The following is a 14192-nucleotide window of genomic DNA, read 5'->3' on the forward strand; positions in this document are numbered from 1 at the left end:
TTTCCTTTTCCAATAAAAAATTCTCCTCCTCTAACAATCTCTTTCACTCCCAAAATGAAGTCAGAAACAGACACACCATTTCCCAATATCAGAATATACTTCTGTAATGATAAAAATTTGTTTTGCTTACTTCATAACAAAACATCTTTCTTAAACATTTAAATGCTTGGTATAATACAATATTAAAGTATTTCTCAGGAAGATGTAAATTACTGACATATGAAGACATACTACTGGATTCTTAGATTCTAAACTATTCACGAAATAATGAGTCTTCATAAATAACATAAGCTGTGGATTTAAATCAGTTTGTTAAGATTATCAGAAGATTAATATTTTTTCTTAGCACATATTTTCATGTATGTGCTATTCAAATTTTCATGTAGATGAGAAAAAAACTTCTATAAAGAAAGCTTCCTGCTACAAAGAAGCAGCAACAGAGGCCTTAATATTTAATTTCTATCTACAAGCTAATGGTTTTGTAAAACTTCCATCAATACAAAGCATATGGTTGAAACATGTCAGATTCTATGTCATATGTCTATGGATAAATTACCAGTAAAAAATATGGAAAATGTATAAATATGTAGACATACTGTGTTTTGTATACTTGTTTCTGACTTTGCAGTGTGATTAACAATCACTACTCATGTATGGAGAAATAGCACCGAGTTGTCAATATTCACAATTATGCTACCTCTTTATTTTTGTACATGTACACAGGGCCTAATTTACTGATTATTATAAAGCCCATTGTGAAGATATTATTAGATCAAATGAACTCCCAATTCTATTTTTCAAATAATAGAAATGGAAGAATGGTCACTGAATCAGGAATTTTAAATGCATTTGGGAAAATGACAGTCACCTAACCTTCTATCAAGTGTCACTTGATAGAAGAAAACCAGACTTTTATGGCTTTTTGGTCTCTTGATTAGTCATTGACCATCGAAAGTTGATATTAGACAGTAGATAAAGTACTTGGCTGGAGATTGAGGATTATTTCACACTGTCCTTTCTTATTTTACATTAAAAGATTATAATTCATATTTTACAACACTGGTATTAGAAAATGAAGTCATAGATAAAACATAATGTTGATTTTAAAAATATCATGAGCATTAGCCTCATGTTCTTTCATGAATAGCAACGGGCCCTGTAAGACACCTATTTTTCTCCTATTTTGTCTTTGCCTACCCTACCCAATGTGATCCCATAGCACTGAACGGTTGGTGCTTGTCTTTGTATCTGACCACCACTAAAACAAAAAGTAAAATCTATGTGGAAGTGCTCTTCCATACACTAACATTTATTTTAAAGTAATCTATTATTTATACAGGCCCTTACTGCACATAAGCTTGGCAGAATATTCTCAGCAGCTCAAACAAATTTTTCAGTATTTGCATTTGAGTCACCCATTTGTAAATAAAAGGTTTAAGACAAAAGACGCGTTTTCATAAAAAGGTATCTAATGAAAGATAATTTGAATGTTTTAAGTTGCAAGTAGATCCTTATTTACACCTTCTACTTAATGGCACTTTCTAGTTTGGAGACACTGTATGAGGGAATTACACTAACAGTTGATACAAGGGAGTAAATTACCTAAACATACGCTTAAGCAGTCAGCAGCATTAGAGGCTACTGTATTTCTTTACGATAAGTGATAGATTTTTGTTTAATAGCAATAATACTTGCCCAAATTTTATATCTAGTACACATCTGTTAAATTATGATTGTACTGTAATTATAAATATAACAAGAGATTGTCCTATGAGCAGGAAAGTCAGTTGTGAATATTTAGGTTGAAATTACATTTATTTCCTAAATCCTGTTAGTGGAGTACAACCACTTTCTTTTAATTATCACAAATCACAATCTTTTCCATCACAGATTCTTTCAATATAGGTATATTTTCACCTTAGTATTTATATGTTTATTTTATTTTGAAAAAATGCTTTGTGGAGGTTGTTATTCTGTCAATACTTTAAAAGTGAGAAAATACTTTAATCCTCTGCAGATAGTGCTACTATTGCATCATTCTTGGACTGTGATTATCAACATAATAAATCCTTGACACTTTAAGCAGAAATAATAATCTGCTTTTCATAGAATAATCACAGAATTGCCAAGGTTGCAAGAAACTTTTAAGATCATCCAGTCCTACCATCCAGCATTACCCCTGCAATAACCCCATAATCACTAAACACTACTCAGCAACAGATCCAGACTCCTCTTGAGCACCTCCAGGGAAACCTATTTCCTGACCACCCTAACAGTGAAAAAGAATTCTTCTAATATCTGATCTGAATCTCTCCTGTCTCATCTTGAGACCATTCCTCTGGTCCTCTCCTTGCTGGCACAGTAGATGAAACCAGCCCCCACCTCACTACACCCTCCTTTCAGGGGATGAGGTTCCCCCTGAGCCTCCTCTCCTCCAGACTAAATGAACCCAGATCCCCCAGCCATTCCTCATAAGACAGGTTTTCTAGTCCTTTCACAAGCCTTGTTGCCCTTCTCTGGACACTCTCCAGCACCTCAAAGTCCTTTTTAAAGTGAGGGCCCCAGAACTGAACACAGGATTCAAGATGTGGCCACACCAGTGCCGAGTGCAGGGGGACAATCACTGCCCTGGTCCTGCAGGTCACACTCTTGATAGAGGCCAGGGTGCCATAGGGCTTCTTGGCCACCTGGGCCTACTGTTGGCTTATATTGAGCTGGCTTCAACCAGCACCCCCAAGCCCCCTGCTGCTGAACAGCTCTCCAGCCACCAGCCACTCCCTCCCCAGCCTGTAACACTACATGGGGTGGTTGTGACCCAAGTGCAGGACACAGCACTTTGGTCGCAAGTGATCTAAAGCAAATGCTTTATTGTCACTTGAGCCTTATTAAGCCTCATGAAGCTGTCCTTAGCCCATTGATTGAGTCTCTCCAGGTCTCTCTGTAGAGCTTTTTTTTTCCCCCCTATAGAAAAGACTATGCTCATCCTAGACGAAAATTCCAACCCACCAAGTATGCAAACAAAAAGTTGTTTAACATGTCAAGGTGGACTATACCAGCTAAATTAACTGTATTGGATATCTCTCAAGTTTATACAAGGAATTAAGCTAAATAATCTAAGTCAGTGTGCAGGGAGATGCTCATTCCACTATTAAGAAGCATTAGGTATGGAATGCTCCAATCTCCATCTACCATAAAGGTGCTCAGTGGGACTGAGGACTAGATGCTCTCTCTCAGTCAATTGGTTTGGAATTCCTACTGCTTTTTGAATAGCCACAGAATTGAGGCAAGTTTTCTTTACCACAATGACTCTGTGAGAGCTCCCGTGGTACACAGGGAAATGCTCTTATCCTGAAGGGTCTCTAATCTGTTATTCCTTCTATGAATATCTCTCTCAGTTCACCCAACTCAGCTCATCTCTCTGGTTTATGTTGTATTACCAATTGAGATGATATTTTTGGAGCCTGCATTTTGCCTTTTTTACATTAACTGAACTTTCCTGAAATCAATGTTTGTTTTGTCCATGAAAATAATGTAAAAGATGTTTTGGTATTCACTTGCCACAGAGCAGTAAGTTATCTATTACCATGGCTTTTTAAGTAGTATCATCTAGCCAAAAATATTCTTCCAGCATCTGCAGTGCCACTACAGTAAAACTATTTTAAAGTTACAGTACGAAACCTGTAATACAGCCTAAATAACTTACAGCTTACGGAGGCAACACAGATACTGGAAGAAGTAGGTGATCCATGAGCAGATGACAAGAAGCCTACTAACCTTCCCAAGCCTACTAACAGTATCTGTAGAAAGGTATTACAACCTCCTGTGAGTAATGGGACAGGGAATGTGGTGATGCTGACCAGATGTTGAGGGCTGAGTGACCCAAATCATGTCATGGCTAACCTGAGTAGGCAAGGTCTGCGCTCTGCACAGCCAGTGTGGCCTTCAGGCTGTGTTGGGCTGTGCAAATCTCTTGGTGGTGGGACAGGCTTAGCACAGTGGTGGAGGAGCCAGTAGGCAGCTCTTGTCTTGACAAAGCTCTTGTACCAGAGCTTATGCCACCTGCATGGCCTTGCCTTCATCTGAAAATATTAGTTCTAATAACTAGTTATTGGGATATTAGGACACAAGACAGATGATGGACTTTGGACCTGGTTAGCATAAGAAATTTGATAACAGGATGCCTTGGCAAGAGCAAACAGAACTTTGAGAATTAAATCAAGATTGCAAGAAGATCAAATCAGACAGATTTACTGAAAAAAAGAAAATTACATCAGACTTCTGCAAGCAAGAGATGTTTAAAATGCATAAGTTTGTTTATGTGATTTTTAGCCCCATCATTGTAGTAAAACATTACTTGTCTTCCAAAAATACTATGAGTGGTTGTACTCCACAATAAATTTGGACTCTTTGACCACCTCAGAGTTTTCCCTGTCTGTCCTTATCACTGATAACTTTTGTTTTAAATGGTATTTTAGAGTCAGAGCGTCTTTCTTACTGAAATAATATGTATCAGCACCTCCTTGTAGCAACAGACAACTTTACCCTGCAAACACATACAAGTCCCCATGGGACCAGAGAGGGTGCTGGCCTGTGTCCCACAAGGACATTCTCGATGACACTGGAAAGATTACAGCAGTACCTGATGAGTGGTAAAAGGCAAGTGCCACACCCACGTTCCAGGAGGAGGATCCAGAGAATCACTAACTTGACAGTCTGACCTCAGTCCCAGCAGTTAGAGCAAATCCTCTCTGAATCTGTCGGGATCTCTAGCTGGTCAGAGTCACCCCGAGAAAAGTTCGAAAGTCTCTTTTCCCAGCCCGGCGCTTGAAGAAGGAGTCAGGGCTCTTCATTTCTCGGTCTCAAGGTTGTTTATTTTATCTTATCTATAAAAAATTTTCTCCTGCCCTGCCGAGGTCAGCTCAGCAAGACAGTTCCAGGCACTCTCCGCCCGCTCCCAAGGCTGCGTCGTCTTTTATACTACAAATCACGTATATCATATTTACTTTTACTTTCCAATACCTATCACCCATGTTAGACAGTGCACCTCTATTCTAAACCAATCCCCAAGTGCCAACATCACAGCAGAAGATGGAGGCCAAGAAGAAGAAGGAGAAAGGCTGGACACACCCAGATTCCTCCATCTTGCCTCCTGAACCCCCATACCAAAAAACCCAAAATCTTCTTTTCCAGCCCGTGATAATTTCACTATTATTCTACCTAAACTGTTGTGGCTTGCTGATCTTCATATAAGGTTGGTAATTTGCTCCATGGGTCATAATCAAAACCACAGGTGTCTTGGGCTCTGTGACAGGGTCTCTGAGACCCCTAGCAGGGGTCCTGGTGTCCTGGACAGCCAGAGGTGTGTCCTGGGTCCTGACATGAATCCATACCTAGGCACATGAAGGTGATGGTATTTTGAAACAGTCAGCACATGTCAAGCCTACAATGTCAAGTCATGTCTGCCCAAACTAATTCCCTCTAGAAAGAGGTGTCTGACTGTGTAAATAATGGGAAAGTGGTAGAGAAGCTTCCACACATGGCAGGAAGGCAAGAAAAGAAAGCATGAGAGATAGAGAACCAGTACAGCACAGGTTGGACACATGGACTTGTAGGAATATAAGTTCAACAAAAACAAATACAAATTACTTCATTCTTGCAGAAATAACTCCATGCAACAGTATGGGCTGGGAAACAGCCGCTTAGGGAGCTTTAGAGTAAGAGCTGTGTGCACCTGTGTGCAGCTTAACAGAAGTCAGCTGTGTGACCTTGTGGTGGCAATGACCATCAGAGCCAGCAAGCAGGTCCCAGAGACCAAGCTGCCTTCTGCTTTCAGCACTTGTGAGGCTGCATGTGGAGTGTTGTGTCCTATTTAGCATTCCCCAGCGCAAGAACACTGCTGACAGTGAAGCAGGTGACCAGCAGACACTGCCAAGGTGGTCAGGGAGATGGAGGACATGCCATTTCCTGGAAAGGATGAGAGAGCCAAGTTTTTTTAGCCTTAAGAAAAGAATCAGAGGCTGAACAAATTCTAACAGCCACACACTGCAATTTCACCCTGTTAGAAAACCCAGCACAATAACGAAAGAAATCCTTAAGGAAAAGATAAAAGTGAGACTGTACAATTTACATTTAGATGAGCTGCTGATTTGTAAGAAACTTACAAACTCTTCTGTGGAATTCACCAGCTGCAATGTCAGTTTACCTTCATCCTCTCATTTGCTGTTATTACTATTGGTATTCTGTTCCTTCTAGGAGCATAACACCAGAGAATTGGATCTGAAATGAGAGGTGTTACCTACATTTTAAAGTCCTTTCTGCCTTTCCCGCTCAGATAAATACCATTTAATTTCTCTTGCCACCAGATAATTCAGAAACATTGTACTATAAATCATTCTTTCCTCCCTATAGCAAATTACAGCGAGACATCAAGAAGTAGATCTTTATATTAAGAACCAAGTGTTATGTTTACGGTTCCATATAATCATGTTCCATTACCATGAAAATTTCTGCTTTTGATATGACCTGAGATACTGTGAACTTGCATTACTGATCAGTCCAGAATATCTGTTAGGAAACCTCTTAACACTCTTCACTCATACTTTGAAATTACATTATCTCAACTAGCTGTTGCTTCCTGGAGAGCACTGCCTGCGTTCAACAAGGAGGTTGCTGGGTTATAATGACATGCATATTTGTGGCCAAACTAATATCCAGTAGGATTAGACTAGTTCTCAAGCTGTTTTTTCCAGCCTACTCTATTTGAAAACCTGCCATATTTCTTGGGCCAGCCATGGCCTTGTTCTACAGTCTGAATGAATACCTTGAAAAGAACTAGGGCACAGCAAAGTTTCTGAGAGCCTTCTGTGTTCTACTAGCTTCCCTTAGTGACAGAGCTTTTAAAGGACATGCTGATGGAGGTACCTGGCACTGGAATAGCACATCCATTGGTTTCATTTTCTTGAATAATGATAAGGCAAGAACTGACTTTCATTGTTAACAGGTTAACATCCATGTACCTGTGTGAGAATATATATTGACACTGAATTAATTGGAAGTTTTCACTGTGACCTGTGACTGGTGTTTTTCAACAAGAAAAAGAGCTTATTTTCACCATAAAAAGGAAAACATTCTTGAAGAACACAGACCCTGAAAATGCAGTCAGATACGCTGCAAGTGCAGAAGTCTACTTAGCCCCTGAAAAAAAAAATAATAAGGTCGTTGGTGACATACTGTAGACAAGAGATGATGGAAAGTGCAAAGGCTGCCTTCTGCCAGAAAGCTACATGTAACTTGTGAGAGCAGCTGCCATGACAAATGCCTTCAGCAGCTGCTACAGGAGCGCTGTTGTACTCTACAGAAATGTGGTCATACCTCTGCTGGGGTGGCAACCTGCGTTGTGAATTCAGCCTGTAAGAACAGTGGTTACCTGAAGGGCTCTGACACACACCACTGCCAGGTACAGTGAGGCAATATATGCACACCATGCATACACACAGCACCAAATCATTATGAATGTTAAGAGAAAAGTTGATTTTGAGAGCAGACAAAGTCGATAAGGCAAGAACCAATGACTGCTACGCAGAGCCACACAAACCATTTTCTGTTTGACATCAGCTCTTAAATAAGCATGCTCTCTCAATATAACTAATTGAATTCCTTTTCTTGTTGGAAAACCTATGCAATTTTTCTCATTAATTCTAAAAGCTTGAACACAGATCTGGAAACCTTATACATCAGAAAATTGTACTGAAATATCTGCAAAGCAGTCATGCTGTAAACAGCTTTATTGAGATCTTCTTGCTTGCACTGGACCACAGGCATGACAGTGACTTTCCAGAGAGCACATGTTGAAAATGAAGACAAGGACAATGGGGGTGGGGGAGAAGAAAATGTCAGACAAGTAACATTGCCTTTAAGGTGGGAACATAGGGGAGGGAGGAAGAGAACAGAAGGTACATGCAATTATTGTAGTAGAGATGGCTAAATATTAACACAAATGCAAAAAAAGAGGGACAGGTGTGACTTCACCATCTAAACCAAACACAACACTTAATTTGATTTTGCAGTTTGAATAACATGACTCTTGCTTTGCACAACCAGAATAAAATCTGTGGATTATTTGTGCCATTTGAAGTCTGAAGACTCCTATCTCTTACATGCTAAAGCAAACTTCAAAGGAAGTTTCCTAACTCATTATAGGAGAAATATTTCCATAAAACAGCACTGAAGGTTTACAGTCAGCTCTATTAACTTCTGCAAGGTTTACATGAAATGAAACTTGGTCAGTTTCCTACTAACAAGCAATTTTTTCTGAAACTGTAACTCAAGATTCAGTAATGTAGGTTCCAGACAGGCAAAAGCTTTTGCTGTTACAGTTTTAAACAATGTACTGCTCCCAAAATCCTCAGAAAATAAACCCAGAGGTGGCTCACGAGGTGTAATTTCCTCAAGTTCTCTTCCAAGTGCGAGGGGCAAGGAAAGAAAGGGACACAGGGATGGCTGTGTCTATAAAAAAAAAGCCTAAACCCCCTTACACCTCAAATATAAAAACCCCCAAGATGTCCCATGCTCCACCTTACTCCATTGTTACCTTACTTGGCAAATCACCTCTAGTTTTCCTTGGAGTCTTCAAGCATGGTTCTGAATTTGGGATTGAGCAGTAAGGCTATACTGACAACTCGTCACAGCAAATCTCAATGGCCTAACAGATATTGTTCAGAGAAAGAAAAGGCTTTGAAAAAATATAATGACAGGTCAACACAGCCACCACTTTTACATTCTTTGCAAACACTGCCAATGCTGGGCAGACTGCTCCCGTCACTGGTTCCCCTATTCCTGCCAGAATATGAATTCTTCTGAATCTACAGGGAAAGAACCCAACTCAAACCAATCACCCAAAGGAAAAAACAAACAAACAAAAAACCCCAAAACAAACCAAAAAACAAGCAAACGGGAAAGGATGGGAAGAAGCAAATAGAAGAACGAAAAACTTAATAAAATAATTTCTTATACTCTACACACTCAATAAAGTATTTATTGTTCTTTCAAAGTGACTAAGCAGCATCCACCAAAATTTAAATGAAAACTTCAATATATTATTTTAGAAGCAGAAATTTAAAAAAATCAATCAAAATGAAGACCAGCAATAAGTATACTACACAACATGTGTGGAGAAAAAATATTTGACTACAATGTAAAGGTTAGTCAAGTAACTATAAGAGTTAATGAATGAGTTGCCTCTGGTTTCAAAACTACTAGCAATGATTAACATTAACATGACAAAAAATAAAATCTCCATATGTTATGATAATTTTCTGCTAGTAAACACCTTAAAACACTTGGTTTTCTTTTAAGTTATTTGTAAAAATATAGAGGGTTTTTAAATCTCCTTTTTGCATAGGATTGGATTTTTTTCCTTCACACCTGAATATTTAGAAGACAATCTTTAATTTCTCTACACATTAGGTTCTTGCACAGTGAATATAGATTTGAGTCTTCAGATTGGCACAGACAGAAGGGATTGTATTTGATTTAAATCTATTAAACTGATTTTCTCCAAGAAAAAACTGAGAGTCTCCGGCACCTTTCTTTTAAAAATCGGGTAAGTGCCTGAAAAAGTAAAATAATAAGATGGTTTGTTCATTGTTATACATTTATTGACAAATTCGGTTACTCAAGATTACCAGTCTAGAACATGCAGGATTTTGCAGAATGAAAAAGTCAAGGCACAAATATTCGAAATCTTATTCCAATACTGTCACCATAAGAAACAATCTGCCCAGTTTTGCTCCAGTGAGTCATCTCCTTGTCTCACTTATACATTATAATTCCTGATAAAAGACACACCACTTAACTTGAAGTTTAACTTTCAAGAGTTCTTCAAGGGAAATCTGACTTAAACATTTCTTAATCTATAGTCTGGAAGTTTGCATATATTATTTATTCAAACGTTTCTTCAATTGTTCTAGATGCCTAGCATCAGCATCCTGAAGAATTAATACAGTAGCTTTAGACTGAAGTGGATTAAACTCAATAGTCATCAAACAACAAAGATCTATCAGCTGTTTTTGACATTTCTCTAAACCATCCTTAAGTTTTAGACGTAAAGTAGGATCCTTTTTCAGCTTATTAATTTCAGGCACTGAAAAGCCAATGAAACTTGTTAGAATATCATCAGCAAAATCTACTTCAAGATAAGCAGAGCCATCAGAAATTTTTGCCTTTATACCCCAGGACCCATTGCTTTTTGTGAGGTTTCCAGTGAGAGTGACAATAAAACATTTAACTTTCAGAATTGTAACAGTTTCTGGTTTTTTTGCAAGGAGAAGGGAAATATATGTGAAAGGTGGAGAATCTAAATCTAAATGTGCCTCTACTGCCTTGCAAGGAAAGATCTGTGAATCATGTCTTTGCTGATCTCCTTCTGGATCCATTTTTAAAGAAAATACAGGATCATCAATTAATACCCTGCTGTCAGAAGTGTGTTGGTGTTTACATCTGCCCTCATCTAGGTCTGTATAATTCTGCCTGTCTTCAGGAGGAGTTTCCAAAGAGAAAGCTGATGAACTGCAGGTCCGATGTAAGCCCTTGTGCGGCAAAAAGTTACTAATGCTATTTCCATCTTCATCAAATATTGTTCTTCTCATGTTGTTTCCATTGCTGATAGCTTCTCTGGGCTTATCTCTTTCATTCACATTGTCTTCTTCACCAGCGCCATTTAAAGATGAATTGCAGGAGCTTCTAGATGTATGTGGAAGTCTGCCAGTAATTAAACCCATGTTTCTGTTCATCTCCACTGGTGGCACTTCTTCCATCTCTCTTTGCATCTCTTCTTCCAGAAGAAAGTCATCTTCTAAAGGAAAGTCATTTGAAAAGTCATCAGCATATTCTGTGGGAGGTGAAACTTGCTCATCTGAGTGAGGCAAACAACTTCCAGATTTTTGCAGCAAAACATTTCCATTGTGTGCAGTCAGTGAACCTGAGGCTGTATTAAAATTGTTGCTTTTACTACAGTATCCACTTTCTAAAGATGTTCTGTTGTTCAAAGTAAATTCATTATTTTCATCAAGGCTGGCTAAAAGCTCTTCATCTGAAGGGCCAAGAGTTTGTTCTAACTCATCCACAGGCCTTGAAAAAATCTGTTCATGTCCAGCTTGTCCAACAGAATTAGGGTTTTCAGCTTCTCCAATTAATCTAGCAAGGACTCCTTCCTGACAATAATCCTCAAGAAGAGCATCCACTTCACCACCCAACAGTTTCACGTTTTCTGGTTTAAGCAGAAGAACTCCAAGACGATATGCAATATTGCCCTGTACAGTGATTTTTGTTCCAGGAGGAAGATTACTGCAGAGAATGGGCACTGGTTGATACTCCATGCCCTGAATTTGATGTACGCCATCTGTTAATTGTAGCATCAGCATTCGAGTCGGCTTTGCTTCCCAGGGCTTCTGAAATGTCTGAGTATTGGCTGTCACTTCTTCATTTACAGTGCTTTTCCCTCTTAGCTTCTGCAACTGAGAATATGCTGGCTGGCTAACATCCACCAGTGAATCAATCTGTATGGAGAAGCAGCCTGATAACTCTCCCTTGGGAGTATCTAAGATGCAGTTAGGCAAAATGGGATATTCCAAGTCTCTCAGATCAGTAAGAAGCCATTGCTCAAATACCTGCTTGTTAATCTGAGCCTGACTTAAATTACTACCACTGTTTTCTTCCTGGATCCAATTAATACATGCTTCCAGCCATGTTAAAGGAACTTTCACATGCCATGTGGATGAAAGCCAGGTTTCCACTCTTGCTACAATGCTAGATGTAGACATTTTCTTTTATGGTCAGATACTGAATTCCCTAAAATTGAATCCAAAAAGACATATTTAATCTTCTGACAAAAACTGAAATTATTACAAGTTTCATGCTTATATTGCATAAAAAATTTAAATTAAAAACACTTCTAGAGACAAGGAAATTCACAGGCATTTGCAACATTTAACATTTCAATCAGCATAAAACGTATGTGCAATTATCAGCATAAAAGTCATGTGCAAAACATAAGAAGAGTATGGAGACTTATACAAGCAACCACACTTCTTTTCTGTTTATTAAACTAGAAACATGTAACTGAAACTCTTTTCTTATAGACTGAAAATGAATGGACAAAAAAAACCCCAAACCATAAGAGCAGTAGGTTTTAAAATAGATTTCCTCTTTTTTATGGTTTTCTTTCTGTTAACACACAGCTTACTTTAGAAATTGACCTGAGATGTTACTGTCCCACTTCACCAGCACTGTTAGGAACAGAAGAGGATCTACAGAACCAAGCTGAGGTCTATCAACACCTATATCAGAGGAGTGACTTTCAGTCCGTGACTGAAAGCTTTGACTTTCAGTCCCACAACAGAAAGCTGGCTTTGAAACATTGTTATCTGGAGACCCAGTGCAGGACTTCGCTGCAACAGCACCAAGTCTTGGCAGCTATCAAGGACATCAGTGGCTAATAAACTCTAACTCCCTGTTAGTTTAGGAAGTAGTTCTGCACAAACAGAGTAGAACAGAAGTATTTCAGTTGGAAGGGACTCTGAATGATCATTTAGTCCAACCACCTGACTAAAAGTAAAAGCACCTTACTAAGGATATTGTCCAGATACATCTTAAAAACTAACAGGTTTAGAGCATCAGCCACCTCTACACGAAGGCTGTTTCAGTTTTTCATCATGCTCTTAGAACTAGAATCATTCAGATTGGAAAAGGCTTCCAAGATCATTGAGTCCAACCTCTGAACACCACCACCATGCCAACTAGATCATGGCACCAAGTGCCATGTCCAATCACTTCTTGAACAATTTCAGGGATGGTGACTCCATCATTGCTTAAACACCCATTCTGTGAAAAATTCCTGATGTCCCACCTGAAATTCCCTTGGTACAACCTGAGGTCTATTTCAGAGACTGACCCTCAGCTTACAACAATTTCCTTTCAAGATTGTGGAGACCAATAACATCTCCCCTGAGCCTCCTTTTCTCCACCCCTGCTCCCTCAACCACTCCTAACACCACTTACTCTCTAGGCCTTTCACCAGCTTTATTGTCCTTGGTAAAGAAATTATTCCTATTGTCAAGACTGAACTTCCCTGATGCAGCTTTGAATCATTCCCACATCTCCTGTTGCTGGATGCCAGGAACACAGCAGCACTCCCTCTCCAGGTCCCCTGCCCAGGGAGCTGTACAGAGCAATGAGGTCACCCCTGAGCCTCGTTCTCTCCAAACCAGACAGACCCAGAGCCCTCAGCCCCTCCTCACAGGATGTGCCTTCCAGTCCTTCCACCGGCTCTGCTGTCCTCCTCTGGACCATTCCAGGACCTTCTTCCCACCCTTCTCAGAGTGTGGGGCCCAGCACTGCACACAGGACTCAGGGTGAGGGGCACCAGGGCTGAATCCAGCAGGATGATCCCAATCCCAGCTGGTGATGCTGTGTCTGCTGCACCCCGGGGTGGGGTTTGCCCTCCTGGCTGCCCGGGCACACACTGCTGGCTCACCCTGAGCTGCTGCCCACCTGCACCCCCAGACCCCTTTTGCAGGGCTGCTCTGCACACACTCTCCCAGCTTTACTGCATCCCAGAGGCAGAATCTGGATCTGTTCTTGTTTCATGCCACTGATAATTACCCAGCGCTCCAATCTGTTTCAGATCCCTTCTCCATCGAGAAAGTCAGCAGCACCTCCCAACCAAGTATCGCTAGCACATCTGCTAATAGAGCATTCAAATCCTGCATCCATGTCACTACTACAAATATTGAAACGATACCAAGTTGCCTAACTGCGCATGGATCACGTTCAATCCCTTAGAAAGGGCGACCGAGTAGCTCAATCTCTTTACAGAACACAACGAAAACAAAACCTACTGTAAGAATATTTAAGAAACACCAGGTGTGGGTTCTGGTGTGTTTCTTGGGGTATTTTTGGCATTTTGGCCTTCAGAGTGAACAAAAGAACACCCTGCCTCCAAGCTCTCCCCAAAAGATCCACCACTCGGAATATACCGCCTAGTTAGCCCAAGCAAAGCGGCAGCTTTCAACAGAGGAGGTGAAAGGGCTGAGGGAGGAAGGGAAGCAGAGGTGGGGGGAGGAGGAAGACCTGCATGAGGACAGGCCACACCTCGCAGCCCCTCGGAGGGGCCGAGAGCTCCAACTCACCGGGGC

General features: G+C 40.2%; 1 protein-coding gene across 1 annotated transcript; it reads right to left on the minus strand.

Annotated features, from left to right (window-relative positions):
* Positions 1-9014: 9014 nt before the first annotated feature.
* On the minus strand, positions 9015-11842 carry RMI1 (RecQ mediated genome instability 1). Its single transcript, XM_005420845.2, has one exon. The coding sequence runs from the start codon at positions 11817-11819 to the stop codon at positions 9936-9938; it is 1884 nt and encodes a 627-aa protein (XP_005420902.1). The 5' UTR covers positions 11820-11842; the 3' UTR covers positions 9015-9935.
* Positions 11843-14192: the final 2350 nt, after the last annotated feature.

This window comes from Geospiza fortis, unplaced genomic scaffold (assembly GCF_000277835.1).
Source record: "Geospiza fortis unplaced genomic scaffold, GeoFor_1.0 scaffold12, whole genome shotgun sequence".
NCBI lineage: Eukaryota > Metazoa > Chordata > Aves > Passeriformes > Thraupidae > Geospiza > Geospiza fortis.